Consider the following 18,572-nt stretch of genomic DNA (forward strand, 5'->3'; position numbering starts at 1 on the left):
AACAATGAGAAATTAGACTGAAAAACAACAGTATATCTAAGAACTGTGGGACAACTACAAAAGGTGTAGTTCAAAGAGATGAACAGAATTATGTAACCCAAGGAAGAGCTTTACTGGCATGCCAAGAGGATCTGCAGTTGCTTCAGTATCTTAAACATCTGTATCAGTGACTTACAGGCATTAAGATAACTCCCACTTAATGGATCCCTATTATATGTCAATGTCACATAGGTTTCTTAAAATAATGAATGCATTTCCATGTTAGACACTAACAATTTTGTCTTCTTTAATCCTTATAATAATGCTATGAGATAGATACTTTTATTATAATTTCATCAATTAGAAAATTGAGGTTCAGAAGGGTTAATAGTTCTACATCCCATAATTTATGAAGAATAATGTTCCATATCTGCATAATAGAAATATTGTCAGATGTTCCTCTACCCTTTCATGAAGTAGGAAACACTGAACAAAAGATATATGCTCTGGGGAGAAGGTCTGCCTAGATTTCCAAGATTTTATGATTTAATGTATAAGCAATTTACCATAAAAGACAAAAATAATGTGATGATCCCCTTTGCCTGAGGATACACTGTGGGATTTCTTTAAATCAAGTTGTCCTAGTGCCCTAAAGATATGATATGAATATGTCAAATACATGCAAGTTTGCAGGAATGCTCCTATTCAATCAGATGAGGTGTTCTGTGAGCTCTCTCCTTTAGTATTATCATTGCTGTATCATAGTATTATTGATGTTTAAAGACTAAGAAAGATGTAAAGCAGTCAGGAAACCTGGGTCCTGGCCTTTCCTCTGCTGGTCTTATTTAAATGATCTCTCCTAAATCTCTTCCTAATGGTCTCCAAAAATCTCTTTTTAATGGTGCAAAGTGTGTACACTAAATTCATTGCATAGAGATAATTCAGTTGGAGAAAATGTTTGATCAGAATGACCTGGCAAAACAATATGCTGTGTCATTTTATTTAACAAATGTTGATTAACATGATTGCATTAAATAACTTTGAAAAATCTGCAAAAGTTCAATGTTCAAGATAACCAAAGTCATATACTTCTGGTTAATGATTAGAGATAAACTTAAAAAAAGGTTTTCTTTCTTGTGCAATACCTTTAAACATTGAGATTTAAGTGGTAACAGTAAAAAGATTGCTTTTGCCTTCATGTTTTAAATTTGGCCTAGCAATTCCTGTTCCTATAGCAAAAACTAAAAGTAATAAGATAATCACTCCCCAATTCTCCCATTAAATATAATCTGTACATTTTTGTACTACTAAAACAAAAAAATCTTTTAAGGATAACCATAGACCAAATAGAATATACAAATGATTAAATTAACACCAACTTTTAGGGACACCTTGGTGACTCAGTGGGTGTCTCATTGGTTGAGCATCTGCCTTTGGCTCAAGACGTGATTCTGGGGTCCTCAGATTGAGTCCCACATTGGGATCCTTGATGAGAAGCTGCTTCTCCCTCTGTCTGTGTCTCTGCCTCTCTGTGTCTATCATGAATAAATAAATAAAATCTTTTTAAAAAGAACCCAGTAAGTTTAAAAATATCCTAATTTATTATAAACCTATACTTTTTAAATTATTAAAACCTGAAATATAGTGAAAATCTTCTGGAAGAATAAACAAATTGTAAAGAATAGGTTTAACTAATGAATGAAATGATTGAATTAGACTTATAGCCTCTCCAAAAAAGTCAACTACTAAAAAGTTTCATAGTTTTTTAAAAAAGTATATACTTTAAAAAATAGTAAAAGCTATTGACAGTACAGAATAATGTTCCTAGTAAACTCAAGAGATGATCTTTTAACTTCTGACAAACTAGAGAGAAATAAGATGAATTGTTTAATGTTTTTCTGACAGCGGCATATTAGTATAGAAAAGAAATAATTAATTTAGGTCTTTATTTCACACCATCTCATAACGTATATTCTTTTTTTTTTTTTTTTTTAGTTCACTCTTTATTTGATGTGTGGTCACCCCTTCCCCTCCAACCTCGGCCCCCCCCGCCCCCAGCCCGTAAATACTAGAGGAGCTGCACCAGGAGAGGACACGACACAGGCGGAGTGGTCCCAACGACGGGGGCGGGGGAGGGGAGGGTGGAGTGGTGGGGTGTGTGTAGGGTCCAGCCCAGATGTTCAGGATTCGGATCTAGGTAGCAGGAGGAACGTGGGTTTTCCGGGGTGTGGCGGATTTCCGCCAGCTTTGGGTCGGTAGATGCTCAGCGGTTCTTCGAGGGGATGCTGGGCCCCGGCTTAGGCTGGGGTGGGGGCGGGGTAGGTCGGGCGACCCCCGGGCTTCAAGTCCTCGGGCCGACTGGGAGACGGGGGGCGGGGGGAGCGGCGGTCGTCGGGGTGGCTCTTGACTCGAGAGGATCCTCAGACCCGGACCTTTCCCGAGCGGGGCCGGCCTGGGTCCCCGGCGAGGCCCGGGTCTGCCGCGGCTGCGGGGCGCGCGGGCGCCGGTACAGGGCTCGGCTGCAGGGCACGAGGCAGTCGGCCAGGCGCAGGCGGCGGTAGCTGGCCAGGGCCGGCGCGAGCAGCGGCCCGAGGAGCAGCAAGCCGGGGACCCGCCGGGCCGTGCAGCCCGGGTCCCGCAGGTGCGCGGTGCAGGGGGGCGCCTGGGAGCGCAGGAACTGGGAGTGGCAGAGGAAGCCGAAGCCTAGCATGGTGACGGCGGGCAGCAGGATGGTCCCCAGCACCAGCGCCAGCAACAGGAGGGTGAAGGCGGCCACCAGCAGATTCTGGGCCGTGACCAGCACCGCGCAGGCCCAGCGGTCCAGGGGTCCCGGGGCTCCGGGCCGCCGCCGGGAGCCGGGCGCTGCGCCCCGGGGACCTCCGCCACGGCCGGCCTCTCATAACGTATATGCTTGATAGGTCATAAGACAACAGAAGAAAATGGACTAGCATAAAAACGATGTACAGTGGAGAGAAAAATGCTCTTCTGAGTCCCGGAAAAAAAAATAATGTGATACCAGAACACAAAGATACATTTATAATACTTTTTTTGTTTAATTTTTAGGAGAATTTTCTACAACAAATAGTAATATGAAAGTACCCAAACAGGAGATGCATCTGACGAAAATAACATAGGGGCAATACAAGTAGTAGTTATCACAGAGAAAAGCACATAGCCTTTTTAAAAAAAAAAAAAAGATTTTATTTATTCATGCGAGACACAGAGAGGCAGAGACATAGGCAGAAGCAGGCTCCCTGCAGGGAGGCTGATGCGGGTCTCCATCCAAGGACCCCAGGATCACGATCTGAGGCGAAGGCAGATGCTCAACCACTGAACCACCCAGGCGTCCTGAAAGGCACATAGCTTTATAAGCAATTACATACAAGTAAATTATAAAAAATTTCTGGAAATATACACAAGAAATTGTTAATAGTGGTTGCTTTCAGGGTAGCTGGAGGACTGAAGGAAACAAGTGAAAATGCGTAGATGTTGAATTCTGTAGAATACTGGCTCCCCAAAAATAGCACCCAACAAATCTGTTGATCAAAAGAAACTGTAGATAAGACAAAGCTGAATTTTTTCTCATCGTTGTTAAGAGAAAGTACTGCCTTGAAATAAGTTGGCCTTCTTACTATGAAGTTGTTTAAATTCATAATACCAAATGCATTCTTATAATTTGTGGTTGGACTATTATTATTATTGCCAGTTATGTGAATTGAGAGCATGAAGATGACCAAATTAGTGGGCCCAAGAAAATTTTCTGGATAAACACATTTAAGCCTACTGCAAGACTGTAAAATGTATTTTTTCTGTGTGTTTACATACATCCATACATACATGTAGAAATTCTGGGAAAGTGCTTTTATTTGCACTTGGCTTTATTTATTGCTTGGGGACATTTTTGAGAGGGGCTACCAAGTGGTTTTTGAAGAGGCTCATTTATAGGAAAAATGTATAATTTCAATCATATAATTCCAATTTTAAATTCTTTTGCTGTGGAGGCTACATCTATAGAGCAGGAGTTACAGTGCTGGGCATATGGATATAGGCTAAGTAAATAAAATGTGCTATTCTCATAATCATGACTTTTTTTTTTTAAGATTTTTATTTCAGAGAGGGAGAGAGTGAGCAAGAGAGAGCACAAGCAGGGGGAGGGGCAGAGGGAGAGGGAGAAACAGACTCTCCATTGAGCTGGAAGCCCGGCTCAGGCAGGGCTCAATTCCAGCACCCCGGGATCAGGACCTGAGATCAGGACCCTAGTCGAAGGCAGACACTTAACCAACTGAGACACCCAGGTGGTGGCTCAAACATGAGAGGCAATTGTTTGTCTTTGATCTATAAAAAAGGAAGGGCCATCTCTTTGGCATCTTGTGAGTGGACCCTTGTGAGTGGGTGGAAAAGATTTCCAAATAGGATGACTTTATAAATGCTCTATCTTCACAAGAACAATATATCGACTCCTTCAAGATATTCTCAAGCGCATTCTCTAAGACAGATGTCTGAAGTTAGTTGAACTCTGATTGACTTAATTAAGCTGTAATGAAGTTTAGAAACCTTTGAGCTCAGTCAAGCCAAGTGATTTACTAGTAAGGCTGTTTTTCTAAAGATGGGATTTCTCTTGCAACTGTCATACCCTACAGAGATTTGGAAATTTCTTGACGCTATTAAGGAAGGTTGCTATAAAACCTTCACAGCAATTGCTGAAAGGGAAATTGATGCATTCTTCAATTATATTAGGGCCCTTATAAAAGTATACCCATCTTAAAAGTGGCTTGAATAGAAATACTTATTGGTTCAGGTAAACAAAAACCCAGGATGGCGTGGTCTTGAGATTGACTTATTCCTTTTTTTTTCTAAATTGAAGTTTGATTTGCCAACATATAGTATAACACCCAATGCTCACCCCATCAAGTGCCCTCCTCAGTGCTCATCACCCAGTCATCCCATCCCCCCGCCTGCCTCTCCTTCCACTACCCTTTGTTTCCCAGAGTTAGGAGTCTCTCATGTTTTGTCACCCTCTCTATTTTTTCCCACTCATTTTCCCTCCTTTCCCTTATAATCCCTTTCACTATTTCTTATATTCCCCATATGAGTGAAACCATACGATGATCATCCTTCTCCGATAGACTTATTTCATTTAGCATAATACCCTCCATTTCCATCCATGTCAAAGCAAATGGTGGTTATTCATCCTTTCTGATGGCTGAGTAATATTCCATTGTATATATAGACCACATGTTCTTTATCTATTCGTCTGTCTATGGACATCGAGGCTCCTTCCATGGTTTGGCTATTGTGGACATCGCTGCTATGAACATTGGGGTGCAGGTGTCCCGGTGTTTCACTGCATCTGTGTCTTTAGGGTAGTAGTGCAATTGCTGGGTCGTAGGGTGGCTCTATTTTTCACTCTTTGAGGAACTCCACACTGTTTTCCAGAGTGGCTATACCAGTTCACATTCTCACCAACAGTGCAAGAGGGTTCCCCTTTCTCCACATCCTCTCCAACATTTGTTGTTTCCTGTCTTGTTAATTTTCAACATTCTCACTGGTGTGAGGTGGTATCTCATTGCAGTTTTGATTTGTATTTCCCCGATGGCAAGTGATGCAGAGCATTTTCTCATGTGCTTGTTGGCCATATGTAGGTCTTTGGTGAAGTTTCTGTTCATGTCTTTTGCCCATTTCATGATTGGATTGTTTGTTTCTTTGCTGTTGAGTTTAATAAGTTCTTTATAGATCTTGGAAACTAGCCCTTTATCTGATATGTCATTTGCAAATATCTTCTCACATTCTGTAGGTTGTCTTTTAGTTTTGTTGGCTGTTTCTTTTGCTGTACAGAAGATTTTTTACCTTAAGTCCCAATAGTTCATTTTTGCTTTTGTTTCCTTTGCCTTCTTCATAGATGTATCTTGCAAGAAGTTGCTGTGGCCAAGTTCCAAAAGGGTGTTGCCTGTGTTGTCCTCTAGGATTTTGATGGATTCACATTTAGATCTTTCATCCATTTTGAGGTTATCTTTGTGTATGGTATAAGAGAATGGTCTAGTTGCATTCTCCTGTATGTGGCTGTCCAATTTTCCCAGTACCATTTATTGAAGAGACTGTCCTTTTTCCAGTGGATAGTCTTTCCTTCTTTGTTGAATATTAGTTGACCATAGAGTTGAGGGCCCCTTTCTGGGCTCACTATTCTGTTCCATTGGTCTGTGTCTGTTTTTGTACCAGTACCACACTGTCTTGATGATTACAGCTTTGTAGTACAGCTTGAAACCCGGCATTGTGATGCCCCCAGCTTTGGTTTTCTTTTTCAATATTCCCCTGGCTATTCGGGGTCTTTTCTGATTCCATACAAATCTTAGGATTATTTGTTCCAACTCTGTAAAGAAAGTACATGGTATTTTGATAGGGATTGCATTGAACATGTAAATTGCCCTGGATAGCATAGACATTTTCACAATATTTATTCTTCCAATCCATGAGCTTGGAATATTTTTCCATCTCTTTGTGAGTTCCTCAATTTCTTTCAGAAGTGTTCTGTAGTTTTTAGGATATAAATCCTTTACCTCTTTGGTTAGGTTTATTCCTAGATATCTTATGCTTTTGCATACAATTGTAAATGGGATTGACTCCTGAATTTTGCATACAATTGTAAATGGGATTGACTCCTGAATCTCATTGTTAGGGTATAGAAATGCCACTGATTTCTGTGCATTGATTTTGTATCCTACTACATTGATGAATTACTCCAAATTCTAGCAATCTTGGGGTGGAGTCTTTTGGGTTTTCTATGTACAGTATCATGTCATCTGCGAAGAGGGAGAGTTTGACTTCTTTGCCTATATGAATGCCTTTTATTTCTTTTTGTTGTTGATTGCGGAGGCTAGGACTTCTAGTACTTTGTTGAATAACAGTGGTGAGAATGGACATCCCTGTCATGTTCCTGATCTTAGGGGAAAAGCTCTCAGGTTTCCCCCATTGAGAATGATATTTGCCTTCCATAGATGGCTTTTAAGATACTGAGGAATGTTCCCTCTATCCCTACCCTCTGAAGAGTTTTGATCAGGAATAGATGCTGTATTTTGTCAAATGCTTATCTGCATCTATTGAGAGGATCATATGGTTCTTGGTTTTTCTCTTGTTGATGATGTGATCTATCATGTTGATTGTTTTATGAGTGTTGAACCAGCCTTGCATCCTGGGGATAAATCCCATTTGGTCATGGTGAATAATCTTAATGTACTGTTGGATTCTATTGGCTAGTATCTTTTTGAGAATTTTTGCATCCATGTTCAGGGATCCCAATAACAGGGGATATTGGTCTATAGGTCTCCTTTTTGGTGGGGTCTTGGGAGATTGACTTATTCCAATGGCCATGTTCTCATTCATTTGGTTTGGGCATCACCTTTATTCTCAAACAGGTGGTGAGATGGCTGCAATGATTTTAGGACTCATTCACATATCATAATATATAGCAAAAAAAAAAAAAAAAAAAAGGCTCATTCTTAGGTCTCCTAGAAATAGAAGCCACCAGCAAAGTTCTCTTGGCATGTCAACGTCTGAATCAATTCCTTACCAAACACAACTTACCTCTGTGTTAGTTTCATTCTCAAGTGGGCTTTTTACTTGCTGCCAAAGATGACTATAAAAGCTCTAGGTTTACAGGATTGTTATGGCCAGTAATCTTAAAATAAAGAGAGCATCTCTTTTCTGAGAGCTCCAGAAAGAATCTTTGGTAGGATTCTGAATGGTCCTATTTGTGTTGTGTTCTCCTCTCTGGATCAATCATGTGGACAAAAGCATGAGGCAGTCTAACTGACTAGCCTGGATCAATGTGCCTTCTCCCATGGACTGGGGAAGTGAAACTATATGAATGACAATTCCACCAGGAATGCATCAGCTTTCTAGGACAGCTTTAGAAAGGAAGAGTTAGGCAGAAAAGAAAATAACGTCTTGATCGTGATATGACTCCATATACATAAAATATCAACAAATCATTTGTTTAGAAGCCTGGCTACTCTTTAGACTAACACTGAAGGGGGGAAAAAGTCTGCTACAGGGCCTCAATAACACACCTGTATAAATATTTTATACAACTGTTTTCTATTAGATCTCTAATATAGACCATGGCATAATGCCAAATGGTTTGATTTTTTTTTTAAATATTCTATGAGGGAGCAGAGCAATGCAATCCAAATATACAATTTATCTGCTTTTATCCAAGGATGAAACTTAGTATCTATACAGGAATAGACAGAATGTGTATTCCTCAGGTGTCTTAGCCACAACTTTTGGTGGAATGGTACAGGAATCCATTCAAACTAGTGTAGCCAGTTTACCAAGATGCAAACTAAACAGAAAACAAACAAGAAACAATATTTTTCTTCCACCATTGTCCTCAACCATGCTATAAAACCTACTTGCCTGCCATTGACCACATCTCAGGCAGATCCTATGCTTTTGTGGTCTTCTTCAGGCATTAAAAGGTTAAAGCTAATCTAAAACTCTCATTTTGGGGCACCTGTGTGGCTCAGTGATTGTCTGCCTTTGACTCAGGTCTGATTCTGAGGTTCTGGGATCAAGTCCTGCATCAGGCTCCCTATTGGGAGCCTGCTTCTCCCTCTGCTTATGTCTCTGCTGCTGTGTTTTTCATTAATAAATAAATATATTTTTTAAAAACCACAAATTTTTTAAAAACAGCTTTATTGAGTTACAAATTATATACACTTCCTCACTTAAGGTGTACAATTCAATGGTTTTTGGCATATTCACAGACTTGGGCAACCATCACTACAATTAATTTTGGAACATTATCATCACCCACAATACAATCTCGCATTCATTTTAAAGCCTCTCTCTTTTCTTAACTCAGAGACCTCAGCAATGGGCCAGGAGAGAAGTATCATTCTTTTTATTATTTTTCCTTGTTATTCAATTCCTTGCCATCTAATTTCCAGGATTGGGGCGAGGATGTGAGGGCTGAAGAAAAGAGGCAAAGGTAACTTTACTGAGCTTGTAGATGACTGAACTTTTCCAGTTTGCCTGGCACTGAGGAGTTTCCCAGGCTATCGGACTTTTTTTTTTTTTTTTTGCTGAGAAAAGATTTAAGTTTTATTTATTTATTTTTTTGAAACACCCAAGTCATTCAGTATTAACTGGGAGTAAATAGGTTTAATTATTAAGGAAAGTGTTTACCACATTTTGCTCACTTAATGAGGTATAACTAAAATGATGAGACTGATTTTATAGGACTTTTTGATGCTGAAATTGGAAAATCCCAAGCCACTGTATGAGCTGCTGCTGTTTGTAGTTCACTCTTTCTTGCTCAATGGCTAAACATCACACTTTGTTACAGCTTTCCGGGTAGTCCTACTCTTCCATGAGGCACATTGGAGACCTCCAAACTGTGATTCCTAACATAGGTTGTGCACTGGATGACCTCTTCCCCTCTCAAATCCTGTCTTTTAGTAGTATACTCTCCCACTGCTAGTAATATTGTTTGTTCACTGGATTAAGTTGATAACCAGATAGCTCCATTATAATGTTAAGTTCCTATTTTTTTGAGTAGCAAATAATCTCTAGGATATTTAGTTCCCATTCCACCTTTTACCTAGTGGTTTTAGTGTTGGTGGTCTTTAACTGATTTGTCATTAAGGGTTACAAAATGGTTAATCTCTAATTCTAGAAGATGATTGATGGTGCCAATGAACATTTGGATACAACTTTTTGTGTGAACATGTTTTCAATTCTCTTGGGTATACACCTACATGTAGAATTGCTGTGACGTATGGAAACTCTGTTTAACATTTTGAGAAACCCCTAGATTATTTTACAAAGCAATTTAACCATTTCACATTCCCAGCAGCAGTATATGAAAGTTCTAGTTGCTCCACATATTTGCCGACACTTGGTATGGTCAGTCTTTTCCGTTATAATCATTCTAGTGGGTGTAAAGTGGTACTTCACTGGGGTTTTGACGTGCATTTCCCTAATGACTAATGATGTTGAGCACCTTTTTATGTACTTGTTGTTCAACTGTATACCATCTTTGTTCAAATGTCTATACAAACCCTTTGCCCATTTTAAAATTGGGTTGTCTTTTTATTGTTGAGTTTTATGTATTCTTTTTATATTCTGGATGTAAGCCCTCCAGCACATACAATTTACAAATGTTTTCTCCCATTCTGTGGGTTGTCTTTTCATTTTTTTTTTTTAAGATTTTATTTATTCATGAGAGACACAGAGAGTGAGGCAGAGACATTGGCATAGGGAGAAGCAGGCTCCCTGCTGGGAGCCTGATGCAGAACTCGATCCTAGGACCCTGGGATCATGACCTGAGCCAAAGGCCGATGCTCTACCACTGAGCCACCCATGTGCCCTGTCTTTCCACTTTCTTGATGTTATCCTTTGAGCATAAGTTTCCAACTTTGAGAAAGTCCAATTTACCAGTTTTTCCTTATGTCATTTGTGCTTTTGAGTTCATATCTAAAGCTTTGCCTGATCCAAGGTCACAAAGATTTACTCTAGTTTCTTTCTCAGAGTTTTATGTTTTAGTCCTTTAATTTAGGTCTATGCTCCATTTGAGTTAATTCTGGTATTTGATGTGAAGTAAGATCCAACTTCATTCTTTTGCATGTGGATTTCCAGTTGTCCTAGCACCATTTGTTTAAAAGACCATTCTTTCCCCAGTGAATTGTTTTGGCACCCTTGTCAAGAATCAATTGCCCCTAAGAGTTTATTTCTGGACTCTCAATTCTATTGCATTGAGTTACAGACTCATCTTTATGTCTGTACCACATTATTTTAATTATTATAGCTTTGCAGTAAATTTTAAAATGTAAGTCTTCCAACTTTGTTCTTCTTTTACAAGATTCATTATGCAGGGTCTCTTGTATTTCCAGATAAATTTTAGGGTCAGCTTGTTAAATTCTGCAAAAAACACAGTTGTGATTTTGATAGGGATTACACTGAATTTGTAGATCAACTGGAGAATATTGCTGTCTTAACAATATTGTCTTCCAATTTATAAATATGGGATGTCTTTATGTTTTGTTTTGGTTTATGATAGGGAGATGGGGAGAGAGAATCTTAAGCAGGCTCCACATCCAGCATAGAGACTGTCTTGGGGCTCAACCTTACAATCCTGAGATCATAACCTGAACCAGAATCAAGAGTTGGACTCTTAACTGACTGAGCCACTCAGATGCCCTGGGATGCCTTTTATTTATATTAGGTCTATATAAATTTCTTTCAACAATGCTTTGTAGTTTTTAGTGTACTGTCTAGCACTTCTTTAAATATATTCCTAAGCATTTTCTTTTTTGATGCTATTATAAATGAAACTGTTTTAATTGCATTTTAAGATTCTTAATTGCTGCTGTATAGAAATACAACTGATTCCGTATGTTGACTTTATATCCTGCAAACTTGATGAACTCGTTTAACTTTTTGTGTATTTCTTAGAATTTTCTATATATAAGATCATGTCTCTAAAAATAGAAAGTACTTTGCCTCTTCCTGTCCAATCTGGATGCTTTTTATTTCTTTTTCTTGCCTAATAGCCCTCACTAGAACCTTCAGTATAATGCTGAATAGGAATGGTAAAAGTGGACATCTTATTTCTTATTTTAAGTATTAAGTATAATGTTAGTTGTGTTTTTTGTTTTGTTGTAGATATTCATTATAAGGTTGAGGAAATTCCCTCTACTTCAAATTTGTTGAGTGTTTTGTTTCTGAAAGGATGTAGGATTTTGTCAAATCCTTTTTCTGTGTTGAGCAGATTGTGTGATTTTACAGTTTATTCTATCAATATAAACTTTTGGATGTTAAACCAGCATTGCATTCCTAGTATAAATCCTACTTGGTCAGTATATAGTCACTTTTATGTTGCTGGATTCAGTTTACAGAACAAAGTGACGAGTGGATCTGGAAGAGCAAGCAAAAAATATCCAGCATAGTTACCAAAGACAGTGATATAGCCAGGATCACTGATCTAGCACTCTTTTTTTCACAATCAAGGAAATCAATACTATGAGTATACAATTTGATGAGTGCAAAGAGAAATATATAAAAATATAAAGATATGGTCTCATAGCCTCAAAATACTTATAATATTGTTGACAAGAAACTTAATATGTGTGAAATAATCAGTAAATATTAAAAAAAAGATAAAGTATAGAAAAATAAAATCAAGGTAGGAATTACCTTATGTTTGTTTTATATTCACATAGTAGGAGGCAAAGTGTTAGCTTCACTTGTCGATGCCTAGTTTCCTGGGAAGGGCTTTTAAACTATCAAAGACTGATACTAGAAAGCTAAACTAGAAGAAAAGAACACTTAATGGGTACTCACTATGTATTTGGTGCTTGACTATATTGTTTAACCAGAAACTATGGTTTAGTTATTATTCCTGGCTTACAGATGAGGGAATTAAAGTTTAAGAAACTACGTCAACTTTCTCAAGCTTAAACTGGGAACTAGGATATCCCAGGTGTGTCTGATTTGCCTAGGAGTATTGCTCTCTATACCACATCCAGAAGCACCTGAAAGCAGGAGACCTATAGGTTAGTAGCCTAGCATTCAAGTATCATAAACAACAATAATCTGTTGTTAAAGTTTGAGTAATTCACACTACCTCTTACATCCCTAGTTAATCTGTATTTTAGAAAATGAGATGATAGGGGATCCCTGGATGGCTCAGTGCTTTAGAGCCTGCCTTCGGCCTGGGGCATGGTCCTGGAGTCCTGGGAAGGAGTCCCACATCGGGCTCCCAGCTTGGAGCCTGCTTCTCCCTCTGCCTGTGTCTCTGCCTCTCTCTGTGTCTCTCATGCACAAGTGAATGAAATCTTTAAAAAAAAAAAAAAAAAAGAGATGATAACATGGCCTGCTGTTGTCTTTGGAAGATCATATAGTGAAGTCTAAGAATGGGGGAGGGTTGGGCCAAAACACTAAATATGATTATATGTGTGTGTATGTGATACTTGCATATCTATATCTATATTTAAAGTAACTATTTTTTGAAATATTTATTATCTTTACTAATAGTCTGAAGTAAGAAAAGAAACAACTGAGGTTATTGTTGGTTTTTAAATAGTTTGCCTCTCATTTTTCATAAATTATTCAGCAAATATTCTACACTGAAATTATACCTGAAAAAGTTGGGAAATAATCTAAAATTTAAAGATGAGGTAAGGGACTCATTTATTTTTATTTTACTTTATTTATTTATTTTTTTTTTATTTTATTTATTTATTTATTTATTTTTTTTTTAAGGGACTCATTTAAATAAAGGCAAAGTTCAGGGATCCCTGGGTGGCGCAGCGGTTTAGCGCCTGCCTTTGGCCCAGGGCGCGATCCTGGAGACCTGGGATCGAATCCCACATCGGGCTCCTGGTGCATGGAGCCTGCTTCTCCCTCTGCCTATGTCTCTGCCTCTCTCTCTCTCTCTCCCTGTGTGACTATCATAAATTAAAAAAAATAAAAATAAAAAAAAAAGGCAAAGTTCTTGCTACACATTCATTAGTACCCAAATCTGTGCACACTATTCACAGAAGCTACACTAACTAGCTTTCTGACCAAGGGCAAGCTCTTTATATTATATTTCAGTTCCTCTCTTAAAATAGAAACAACAGTTCTAATACAAGCTATTAATATAAAATGAGGTTATAAATATGAAAGTGTCAGATAAAGCTAATGATAAATTTCACCATTTGGGACCTGCTCATAGGAAAATAATCTTTTATCCCTAGAATCCATTCTATGTGTGGCCTCAGTTGAGAGAATCAGCTATTTTTGCTAACATCTATAATCTATAATCTCCCCAATTTTTACTATAGGTCTTCAAAATTTGTTAGATGAACCTTATGGCTAAGTCATTTCTCTATGTGGGAACAGAGGTAGAAGTAACCTGGTAAACACTGGATCACTTCTGCTTTTTTAAGTCTGGAAACTTTTATATCCTGCTTCCATGTGTTGTACTTAGTATCTTGCCCATCTAATGAGTATATAATAAAAAGAAAAAATGAAAGAAAAAAATAATCTTCCCTTTTATATTTGACTACAGACTGGGATTCAACAATGTCCACAATAGCCAAAATATGCAGAGCCTAGATGTCCATTGACAGATGATGGATAAAGATGTGGGATATATATATATCACTCAGCCATCAAAAAGTATGAAATCTTGCCATTTGCAATGACATAGATAGAACTAGAGGATATTATGCTAAATGAAATAAGTCAGTCAGAGAAAGACAAATATCATATGATTTCACTCATACGTGGAATTTAAGAAACAAAACAGATGAACATATAGGAAGGGAAGGAAAAATTAAATAAGACAAGAACAGAGAAGAAGACAAACCATAAGAGACTCTTAACTATAGGGGGGTGCCTGGGTGGCTCAGTCGGTTAAGTGTCTGCCTTCAGCTCAGGTCATGATCCCAGGGTCCTAGAATCAAGCCTTACATTGGGCTCCCTGCTCAGCATGTACCCTGCTTCTCTCTCTCCCTCTGCTTACTGCTCCCCCTGCTTGTGCTTGCTCTCTCTCTGTTAAATAAATAAATAAATAAATAAATAAATAAATAAATAAATAAATAATCTTTAAAAAAATAGAGACTCTTAACTATAGGAAACAAACAGGACTGCCAGAGGAGAGGTGGGTGGAGGGATGGGGAAACTGAGTAATGGGTATTAAGGAGGGTACTTGATGGAATGAGTACTGGGTGTTATATGCAACTGATGAACCACTATATTCTACTTCTGAAACTAATAATACACTACATGTTAATTAAATTTAATTTAAATTAAAAAAAGACTCTACCATAACAGAATGGAAATTTTTATTTTATAAATAGAAAAGCAAAATACTGTTATTAAATTGACCCTGAAGTCACACCTGAATTCATACCTTACAGTTCAGTTTTCCCAGTTCATCAATTAATTCTGCAAAACAGACTAAACCTCTGTCTGTCAAATAAGCATAGACCACATTAAACCATGATAACAGAGATGGCTGGCAAGATTAAGCAAAGGAAGTGATTGTAGCTTTGTTCGACTTCTTTGTCTTCTTGGAAACATTCTCCATGGCCGTGTGAGACTTAAAGACTGTGACTGTCCTGGCCAGAGAAGAAGGTTAAAGCTATATCAGAGAGAATTACAGACTACTCTTCTACCTTCATCTTGTGATATCCATGTTTCTCAGAGAGGTCTGGCTAAACCAGAATATTCTTTGCAATAGCATTCAAAGTCCTTACTTGTGCCACATCTGTTACCTTTAGAGAATATTCTGAGCTAGAAAGAGAGGCTCCCATGGCAACAGAGGAATTTCTGCAACAGAAATAATAAAAAAACAGATAGTTAGTTTTATATTAGCCCTCCTCCTCGCACTTCATTTTATAGGCTATTTAATGGTTCAAGAACACAGGTAGGTCAAGGATCCTGAATTCCCGTATTTCATAATTTTTATTAATTACTTGAAATATCTAGTAGCCAAATATACCTGACAATATACTTGATTTTATATCTAGAAATGTAGCTCTAAGGCTCTTCTTTTACATGTCATTTTTCCCAATTCTAAATAGAAATAATAAACTACTAACTATTAAATTATAGGAGTCTTCTAAAGTATAATAAAAAAAACTCAATGGTTTAAATTTCTTAATGGTGGTATAATTTCAAAATAACTAAAAATGAGAGCAAAGACGAGAGAAGACGAAGTATTAAAGGTGGGAGGGATAAAAATGACTAGACTCTTCCATTCTTATACCATAGTTATTAACTCAGGTAAAGGAAATCACAGTTGAATGGGCATACATACACATCTGACTCATTTGAAGCTTACCTACTGAGATACAGTTTATTATTAACTGGCCTAAGTTCAGCAATAACTTAAAAATATAAAGGTTCACCTAAGTTCAGAAAAGCCTGCTATGTGAGGCAAGATAAAACCATTTTGCAGTTGAAAAATTTCAAAAAAAAAAAAAAAAAAAAAAAAGAAAAATTCAAAACTGACTGCAATACTTACATATTAATCACAACATACCATTCACTAATCACACCATCACAACTAAGGTTTTCCTTTATCAGGATGTAAAGATTAACCTGTCCCTTCTTGTATGAATCAAAGAATACATTTTTACCGAAACTTCATTCCTGAATCTCTAGCTGACCGAGCAGAACAGTGAAATTCTGTAGCACCCGAACCCTCAAGGATCCTTTGTAGATTTCTGTCTGTTATGCCACCCCCTGTAGGAAGAATAAGTAATACATTAAGTAGAAGAGAATTCTGTAGAAAATTTAATGAAAATAGTGACTGCTTGCTCTACCTGAAATTCCCATATCAAAATTTTTCATTGCTCAAGAGTTACTCTCTCCCTACTAAGCTAGAATGAGATTAGAAAGAAATGACAGAAGACATAGGCTACAGACTCTGGAGAACAAATAATAAGGTCATAGAACCTGTATGATGGAATCTTACACATCCATTGGTTTGAATAGCAATCCCATATGATACTGACTTTAAAAAGATTGTTCTAGGGCAAGGAAAAATGACTGAGTGCTCTCTCTGCTCCCCCTCAATTTAAGCAAAATCAATAAGTAAGGATATGTTTGAGGATGAAGCTACAAAGCACAGCCTCAGAGATGTGTCAGAATGACACAAGTTCTCTCTTTAACCCAGGATTCAAAGAACACACTGACCTCACTGGAAATGAAGTTACACAGTTTATTCATTACAGTATCAACTTCCTGTTTTTCACAGAAGAATCTGATTCTACTCTAGTAAATGCACAAGTACTTTGTAATGACTCATTTGTTTCGTTGAACAATCTTTTAGTTAAATATTTGTATATAAACAATTATATTTTGAACTGATACCAGATTAAAAATATAAAATTACTCTTTATAGCCTTCTTTCTTAATATATAGAAGGTAGTCAATAAAGATTTTTGAATTACTGATAAAATACATACTTGGTATTTCAAACTATTCAAGTTGAAGTAATTTTACATATACTCTTTTGGACTCACTAACTTGTTTTCTTTTCTCAGTGATATCACTGGGCCCTAAGAAGCTGAAAAAACACGTGTGTAAAGATAGACATGTGTAAAGATAAAATGTCATGAAGCTTTTCACTTTAAAATACCTAAGGGTAAAAAAAGATAACAAATGTGGCAAAATGTTAAATCTAGGGAATGAATACATGAGTATTCATTATGCTATTTTCTACTTTTTTATATGTTTGAGAAAATTAATATGAAAAAATTAAGATTATATTTGTCCCTGATTCTAGATTCTCTTATTAATTCTTTAAAAATTGTTCATCTCTAATGAGCCAGAATGTACCTAATTGATCTTTTGATTATCATAGGAGCATATGCTCCAATTGTTTGAGCTATAAGACAGAATTTGGTGACCAGAGATTTTCAAGAACCAAGAGAGTAAAATATATTTCTCCATAGATATTGCCTAAACATTTGCATGCACCTGTTAACAATGAGGACATTTGGCCCTAACTCAGTATAGCAGCATCAAATTTGGTGTGCCTCACCAGAGATGAACATCCATATTCACAATATTCTATACTACGGGAGAGCAAACAGAAAGAAACCTCAATCCCAATCAATTTACTTCTTTATTAATTCTCTGAGCTAATTCCTGCTTGAATGTTCTCCGTATCTGAAGTTTTAAATTCCAGCACAGATCTCCCAATCTTAAACTTTTAATCAAATTACATATTTTTCTCTCTGAATACCATGTATTAATATTTTCTCTCATGTTGTCCTGCCTTTTTTGTTCTTCCTCTACTGCACTCCAGTGTTATACTAACAAATGGATAGATAATTTAAATACCTGGCATTACCACAATCCTCCCTTTTGCCTGGAAAAAGAAAAAAAAACAAATTTTAATATCGTTCTCTCAAATGGGATAATAAGGCAGTGAGAACAGAAGCATGAGTGAAAGTATATTAAATTTTAAGAACTACTACTAGTCTCTAACTTTCAATAGTCATCTCTATTTCTTTGGGATCTTGGGTAAAGAAGATGTCTAGCATAGTAACTCTTTCTATTCAGAAAGGTTATTTTATTGTACTGCTTTGAAGACTTGTGCTGTGATGAACACAAAGAATAGGGGACTACAGTATAAATACTGAATAATCACATCACCTTAATAAAAGCCATTACTGAAAAATAACACTAATTTTGAATTCTTGGTATGCAGTGGAATGGAAATAGTTGAATTTAATTAAGATTTCTGCAGAAAAGAAAGAGCACAACATAATAGTATATTACTGGGAAGAAAACAACCTACTCAAATCTTGTATACTCAACTAAATTCCCTAGCTTATTTTATAAGTTAAACAAAACTACAAGTCCACTTAGCTGGATTTTAAGTAATACAATTAGACTATATGAATTAATTTCTGTAAATTCTGGATGATAGGTATTGAAACTTCCTTACTTGTATTCACATTTTCATTACATTTCCTAAATAAGTTTTGGGGATATACTGAGTATCACTGAAAGTCAATTATTGCCCAAACGCAAATTTAGTGGAACTACTGGTAGCAGGTAGGTAGCAATGACAGAATAAAAATTACATATTA

The 18,572-nt window shown here is 37.2% G+C and overlaps 1 protein-coding gene and 1 pseudogene across 5 annotated transcripts in view; both read right to left on the minus strand.

The window, feature by feature from the left end:
- Positions 1-2,320: 2,320 nt before the first annotated feature.
- Positions 2,321-3,111, minus strand: LOC140620632 (transmembrane protein 88 pseudogene; annotated as a pseudogene).
- Positions 3,112-3,189: 78 nt separating this feature from the next.
- Positions 3,190-18,572, minus strand: part of CUTC (cutC copper transporter) — a 38,175-nt gene continuing 22,792 nt past the window's right edge. For 2 of the 5 annotated variants that reach the window (XM_072805730.1, XM_072805733.1), the window contains exons 7-9: positions 17,818-17,845; positions 16,107-16,212; positions 14,791-15,294 (exon numbers count right to left, since the gene is read on the minus strand). In XM_072805730.1, the coding sequence (XP_072661831.1) occupies positions 15,180-15,294; positions 16,107-16,212; positions 17,818-17,845 (249 nt within the window). In that variant the 3' untranslated portion in view covers positions 14,791-15,179. Of the gene's footprint in view, positions 3,328-14,790; positions 15,295-16,106; positions 16,213-17,817; positions 17,846-18,572 lie in introns of those variants that run through there. The other 3 variants (XM_072805731.1, XM_072805732.1, XM_072805734.1) reach the window with 3 other exon arrangements.

The sequence above is a fragment of the Canis lupus genome, chromosome 29, assembly GCF_048164855.1.
Source record: "Canis lupus baileyi chromosome 29, mCanLup2.hap1, whole genome shotgun sequence".
Lineage (NCBI taxonomy): Eukaryota > Metazoa > Chordata > Mammalia > Carnivora > Canidae > Canis > Canis lupus.